The sequence below is a fragment of the Portunus trituberculatus genome, chromosome 41, assembly GCF_017591435.1.
Source record: "Portunus trituberculatus isolate SZX2019 chromosome 41, ASM1759143v1, whole genome shotgun sequence".
Classification (NCBI taxonomy): domain Eukaryota; kingdom Metazoa; phylum Arthropoda; class Malacostraca; order Decapoda; family Portunidae; genus Portunus; species Portunus trituberculatus.
The window spans coordinates 23,762,704-23,770,203 of NC_059295.1; the positions used below are offsets into that span (position 1 = coordinate 23,762,704).

Consider the following 7,500-nt stretch of genomic DNA (forward strand, 5'->3'; position numbering starts at 1 on the left):
GAACAGAAAAAAAAAATGCTTAAAACACTATTCTCTCACCATGATTATTTTCCAAACGGGGTTTTAAAGAGTGTTTCTCCACTTAATAATGAAAAATCTTGTCATTCTGCCTCTAGAACCGTAAAAGAAACATCTTATTCTTTCACCAAGACTATTTTCCATGGCCACAGAGATGATTAAAGGGGTTTTAAGAAGTGTTTCTCCAGTTAATGCTATAGAAATCTTGTCACTCTGCCTCTAGAACCGTAAAACCGTAAAAAAAAAACTTAGAAAAACTCGCAAAAGTTCATATAAAAAGGCTTTTGAAATAATGAAGACGCAGGGCAGAAGTGTTTGAGAATATGAATTTATATACACCCACATCTCTGTATCTACCTGTATGCCTGTATGTACCTATCTGTCTGGCTATAAAGTATGCATGTTTACGTCCCCATTCCAGTGATATAGGGGATAAGACAATGCTGTACCTACACTTACGTCCACACACCACCTTTCTGTCTGTCTGTTTGTCTATCTGTGCCTACTTCGTCATATCTGTGTATCTATAACGTATGCATGTTTATAGGTACATTACAGCGACAGAGGCGATAAAGCTGATAATACATTCCTCAAATCTTTAGTTATTATCATTTCTTCTCCCTCCTCCTTCTCTTCCTCCTCATCCTCCTCTTCGCATGATCAGTCTGTCACGCCATATACATTTTCCTCTTCCTGATTTACAAAGGTACATATTCAGAAAAGCTTTGGTCTCTCACTACGACTATTTTCCAAGGGCACAGAGATGACTAGCCGGGGTTTTTAAGAGTTTTTCTCCTGTTGATAATGTAGAAATCTTGTCACTCTGCCTCTAGAACCGCAAAAACATGATTAAAAACTACTATTTTCTCATCAAGACTATTTTTCAAGGTCACATAGATGATCAGCGGATTTTCAAGAGTGTTTCACCTGGTAAAAATGCAGAAATTTTGTCATTATGACTGTAAAACCATTAAAAACTTGCTTAAAAACCACTTTACTTTCCAATCTCGACTATTTTACAAGACCACAGAGATGATTAGCGGGATTTTCAAGAGTGTTTCACCTGTTAATAATGCAGAAATCTTGTCACTCTGCCTCTAAAACCGTCAAAACACCTTAAAAACTCGTTTAAATTTCATATAAAGCTTTTTGAAATATGGAGGTGAAGCACAGAGAAGTTTGAGAACATGAACAAAAGATAGACAGACAGAAAAACACACTAACAGAAAGACATGCCGACTTTCTGAATAGCCAACCCTGCGGCACATTTCTTGGGTCAATATTCGAGTAATAATCTTTTCCTTAGCGTGGTGAGTTAGCGGTGGGCGGGATATACTCGTAGGAATCGCCAGGAAGAGTTACAGCAATACCCTCGAGGCGAGTTAGTTATGGCAGTGATTTGTGGCTCTCTCCATCTCGGCGCCGCGTCGTGACTCGTGCGGCGCCGCAATCCATCCAGTGACTGTGTTTGCGCAGTATAATTATTGTCATTAATCGCTGGCTGATGGATATTCTATTGTCATTGTTACTGGTGGTGGTGGTCGTGGTCGTGGTCGTGGTGGTGGTGGTTGTGGTGGTGGTTGTGGTTGTGGTTGTGGTGGTTGTGGTCATAGTGGTGATGGTGGTGGTCATAGTGGTGATGGTGGTGGTATTATTTTTCTTATCCGCTGCATCTGTATTTATTTTCATGTTTTTCTATTGTATTTTTATTTTGATATTAATTTAACTTCTTTTTGGACACTGAATGATGTTACACAACTATTATTATTATTATTATTATTATTATTATTATTATTATTATTATTATTATTATCATTACTAGTTACATAGACATTAGGATTGTAGAATATTACGTTTACTAAATCACAACTACATATCCTTTTTTTTTCTCTCATTTTCTCTATATTTCAATCCTACTTTAATAATTTCCAGTACAAAATTTTGCTCGGCTTACACAAGAAACACTTAATTCTTTTCACTTTGATGAAACTTTTCTCTTACATATGTTGCTTCCCGCTCGGCTTTCCTTCGCATCGTCTTTGAGGAGAAACACGTACAATTTTCTTTTCTGGAGCTTTCATCAAACCTATCGCTTCATTATTAATCATTTCATCCCTCTCAACTCTGCTTCTTCATCGCTTTTACACAAGAAAACACAAACTTTCCCTCTGAAACTCAATCCCACGCAACTTTTTACTCTTGCATATATTCCCTTCAACAGTTTCTTGTCTTATTTCATTATTTTTTTTCTTCCAACGATTCCTTTTCTTATTTCATTATTTTTTCTTACATTTTTTATTGTTTTTTTCAAATTTCTTTTTCTCATTCCTTGTTTTCTTTTTCTCTTCTTTCCTTATTCCATTTTTTATTCCCTTTTCTCATTCCCTTCTTTTTTTATTACTTTCTTTCTTCTCTTTTCTCATTTATTTCCTTTTTAACTTGTTCCCTTTTGTATTCTTTTCATATTCCATTTTCTTATTCCCTTCTTTCTTATTCCCTTTTTCTCATTCCCTTCTCTTTTTATTCCCTTCTTTCTTCTCTGATTCAAATTTTCTTTCTTATTCCCTTCTTTACTTATTCCCTCCTTCTCTTACTCCCTTCATTTCCTATTCTCTTTAGCACTCTCTTTTGCAACTCACTGTGTCTATTCCACGCAGCATTATTCTTTCTACATTATCACTTAAAAAAAAAAAACACCAACAACTATACATACATTTCAATCCTACACTAATTTCACTCCCCCACTGAAATGTACCCCTTCATAAGACAACGCAACCAAAAACCTTACCAGTAAAACACAAACCCTGCACAAAAAATCAAAGACACGGGACTTTTGTTGATTTACTCCCTCAAACGTTACGAGTCGTGTCAATTGCCTCATGTTACTTGACTCACTCACAAGTCCTGGAGGAGGGAAACGTAAAGGGAAGCGAGCATGTAACAGTACAAGCAGCTGTAAAGAGAGACGGATTAAAATGTGTAGAATTAGGGAGAGGAGGGAGAGTTGAAGGATATGAGAGAGAGAGAGAGAGAGAGAGAGAGAGAGAGAGAGAGAGAGAGAGAGAGAGAGAGAGAGAGAGAGAGAGAGAGAGAGAGAGAGAGAGAGAGAGAGAGAGAGAGAGAGAGAGAGAGAGAGAGAGAGAGAGAGAGAGAGAGAGAGAGAGAGAGAGAGAGAGAATTTACACAGCACGGGAACACTGACACAAGCTAAGAATACAAATACATCATTCAATCCAGCGCTTCCTTTAATAATATACAGAGGCGTCAGAAGTTTGGCGCCACTCGGAGGAGAAAAAGCGGCAAAATGCTACAGAAGGTCCGAAAGAAAGAGAGTTAGATCCATTTACTCGTGTGGGTGTTTTTTTATGCATCACCTGAAGGAGGTCGGGTAAGAGAGAGAGAGAGAGAGAGAGAGAGAGAGAGAGAGAGAGAGAGAGAGAGAGAGAGAGAGAGAGAGAGAGATCACGCAGCGTTTTATAAAGTCAAAGTTTACTGCTCAACTGATGGAATCGCTGAAGAGAGGGAGGAGGAGGAGGAGGAGGAGGAGGAGGAAGAGGAGGAAGAGGAAGAGGAGGGTGTTTGATAGAGTTCTCACCTTTAATCACTATACGTACAGGGGTTTGCTTGTAAAGGTCATGTTTTTCTGGTCACTTAGAATATCACACACACACACACACACACACACACACACACACACACACACACACACACACACACACACACACACACACACACACACACTTCACCATAATAACTCTCCTCTCAGAATTATTTTTTCTATATGTCTTTTCCTGTTTCCCTTTTTCACTTCAAGCTATTTTTTTTTCATTTATTTAATCCTTTCTTTGACCTGCAACTGACTTCACCACTCTGACCTCACCTCACCACTCTGACCTGACCTGTCATTAAAGAGAGGAAGGAATCAAAGTTAAAAAAACAGAAAATTGCAACTTTAAAATGAGCGAGCGAGTGTGTTTAATATAATAATGTTACACGAGAGAGAGAGAGAGAGAGAGAGAGAGAGAGAGAGAGAGAGAGAGAGAGAGAGAGAGAGAGAGAGAGAGAGAGAGAGAGAGAGAGAGAGAGAGAGAGAGAGAGAGTTGACAAAAGGACGAAGGGAAATGAAAAGAGCGATGATGGAGGAGAAGACAGGCTGGAAGTGAAGAGAGTGGAGTAGAGAAAGAGAGAGAGGGAGGAAGAGGAAAGAGGAAGAGTAAAAAAAAGTAATATGATAAAGAGGAAGGAAGAAAGAAAGGAAGGATGGAAGAAGAGAAGTAATGTGTTTAGCGTTGATGAGAGAGAGAGAGAGAGAGAGAGAGAGAGAGAGAGAGAGAGAGAGAGAGAGAGAGAGAGAGAGAGAGAGAATCAACACCAACATCACCATCAGTTCTACTCATCACCACCAATACATTCCTTCACCTTCTCCCCTTCCACCACCACCACGACCACCACGACCACCACCACCACCACAACCCTCCAGAACTCAAGCCACTCAAGCCACAAATCCACCACAGGACTTCAGCTGGACCACTTTCCTTTCCCTCCCATCCTTCCCTTACCTTCCCCTCCCTTTACCTGGCGGCAGGGGTCAAAAGCTCTCGATTTAGGCGCGGAGGGAGATGAAAAAAGGAGAGAGGAGAGAGGGAGGGAAAGAAGGAGGATTAATAGGAGGGGGAAGGAAGGGAGATGAAGGAAGGGAAATTAAGGGAAGGGAGATGAAGGAAGAGGTGAAGGAAGGCAGGAAGGAAGATGAAGGAAGGTAGATGAAGGAGGGATATGAAAGAAAAGAGATGACTGCAGGGAAGGGAGAAGGGAGAAAGAAGGGAAGAAAGGGAGAAGGAAGGGAAGGTAGATGGAGGAAGGGAAAGGAAATAAAGGAACGGAGATGAAAGAAGGGAAGCAGAGAGAGGGAGGGAGAGAGAGGGAGGGAAAGGAGGAGGATTAGCAGGAACAATGCGTGCGTTAGGGCGGGACACACATGCACACTGGAAAGTCTGCTGCCGAAAAGAGATTACCTGCAAATCACACAACCTCTTTTGTAGTGAATTTTCTAAGCCTCTGCCAGCCCTCAAGGTTTCTCCCCACACACACACACACACACACACACACACACACACACACACACACACACACACACACACACCATTTCTTTCCTGATGACAGCACTTCTAAGCATTCATTCTTTCCCCTCCTCTTCTCACCTTCTGTTCAATATGATACCTAAACCACAATCTCTCTCTCTCTCTCTCTCTCTCTCTCTCTCTCTCTCTCTCTCTCTCTCTCTTGAAAAATATCACTTTTATTTCCAACACACTTACTGCAACAACGAAAGACTATCACATTAATACAAGAAGGGAATCACAAGCTTTATTTTACTTTCATTTTGCTTGTATTAAGATATTCTGTGGTTTATCCTTATTTTTTATCTATTTTTTCCTTCTTGTCCTCGTAATGTGTTTTTTTTTGTCAGCGAATCATGAAACCTTGTATTGTGATTTGTGTTTTGTCAATGTTATCTTTCTCTTTCTCTCTCTCTCTCTCTCTCTCTCTCTCATCTGGAAATTGTAATATTGCAACACCAGCCGCAGAAATATGAGAAAGAAGATGTGGAAGAGCAGGAGGAGGAAGAGGAGGAGGAGGAGGAAGAGGAGGAGGAGGAGGAGGAGGAGAAGGAGGAGAAGGAGGAGGAGGAGGAGGAGGAGAAAGAAAAAAAAAAAACTTACGTCTCTGATTTCCACTAGTTATTAATACACACTCACCTTTGCATCGACATAAGACAGAGAGAGAGAGAGAGAGAGAGAGAGAGAGAGAGAGAGAGAGAGAGAGAGAGAGAGAGAGAGAGAGAGAGAGAGAGAGAATATCACCAGGTGTGCGTGTTCCTGTCCCCTCTCCCCCTCCCACAATCCCCTCACAACCTTTCAGAGCCCTGGGAGCAAAAGAGCCACGTCACTAGTCACCTAACACCTGTCTGTCACCTGGTCTGTCCCGCCACACCCTCTACCCCCCATCGCTCCAATCCCTGTCCCACCACGCCCGCCCGCCACGCCTCCTTTCCACACCCTATTCTTCTCCTCACTCATCACTTACTCAAATTAGTTCGTGTGTTAAGCTTGAGTGCACAAAAGCCATGGTTATACTTTGTCTTGCACGATAAGTAAAGAAAGGATGATAGCAGTAATGACGATGATGATGATGATGATGATGATAATGATGATTGTGATTGTGTTTGTGATGGTGATAATAATTGTAATGTTGTTGTTGTCGTTGCTGCTGCTGCTTCTTCTTCAAGGCACTGAGGGTAAGCTTCTAGTATAGTTGGTTGTAGTAATAGTAGCAGTAGTAGTAGTATCAGCAGCAAGGATTATCTATTTTTGCTAAATTCTGACAAAACAAAACTTTTTTTCTCTAAACAAACAAACACTTCCCCTCCTCCCATCCCCCCCACACACATACACACACGTGCATGAACAGTGGAGTGGCCTTGGCGTGGCGTGGCGAGGCGTGTGGTGTGGCGTGCGGCGTTTGGTCTCAGATAAGAGTGACTTCTGCACGCTCCCACGGCCCCCCACCAGCGTCCTCCTCCTCTTGATCCCTGCCTTTGTGTCCCGGGCTGCTGCGGTTCCCTTGTTTACCTCGTGTGTGTCTGTTTCCCGTGACTCTGACGTGACACTAACTTGCTTGCTTAGTGCTCTGCCGTGTTCCCCTTGCTGTGTTGTGGTGGCCCGCTGTTGCTTGTCATCATTCCGTCTTTGTCGTGTTTTGCCTTGTTGATGTGATTTTTTTCGTGTTCTCTCTCTCTCTCTCTCTCTCTCTCTCTCTCTCTCTCTCTCTCTCTCTCTCTCTCTCTTGTGTGTGCGTGTTAACTTGATGTTTCCTTGTTTTTCGTTTTTTCTTTCTTTTTATGATGATTATTTAGTACTTTGATCCGTGGTAGGTATTGTTGTTGTTGTTGTTGTTGTTGTTGTTGTTGTTGTTGTTGTTGTTGTTGTTGTTGTTGCTTTGGTTACTATGGTTACTATTCTATTCTTCAATTTTGTTGTATATAAGGTTTACATTCTCTCTCTCTCTCTCTCTCTCTCTCTCTCTCTCTCTCTCTCTCTCTCTCTCTCTCCTCAGCCAGTGTTCCCGTGGCAAGGGGGATCAAATTAACTTCCCAGCAGTAGGTTGTCTTTGTTTCCTGAGCTTCTGAAATGCTCTCAACTCAGGATTTCGTCTCTCAAGTATTGGTAGTTAATCTCTCTCTCTCTCTCTCTCTCTCTGAACTGCTACGATCAATAGTTTCTCTTGAGCTTCTCGGGAAAACAAGTTAAATTTCTTCTGTAACTGCGTAAATGAATCAACTTTCTCTCTTCCTACTGAACGTTCGCCATTTCACTTATGACCTACTAGACAGTCACCTCTCATTGATGTTTGTACGTATTTTCAAGTGTTTGGGCGTCTGCTTTAATTAAAATGGATCTAGTGAATATTATTGGGCTTTTC

General features: G+C 41.5%; 1 protein-coding gene across 6 annotated transcripts in view; it reads left to right on the top strand.

The window, feature by feature from the left end:
• The window catches only part of LOC123516607, a 314,502-nt gene that overhangs the window by 59,829 nt on the left and 247,173 nt on the right, over positions 1-7,500 (top strand). For 4 of the 6 annotated variants that reach the window (XR_006678254.1, XR_006678255.1, XM_045276154.1 and 1 more), the window contains exon 2: positions 6,308-6,316. The exons of the other annotated variants lie outside the window; for them this stretch is intronic. Coding sequence is in view for 2 of the 4 variants with exons in the window: in XM_045276154.1 (XP_045132089.1) it covers positions 6,308-6,316 (9 nt within the window). In the remaining 2 variants the exon portion in view is untranslated. The remainder of the gene's footprint in view (positions 1-6,307; positions 6,317-7,500) is intronic. 6 annotated transcript variants of the gene reach the window in all.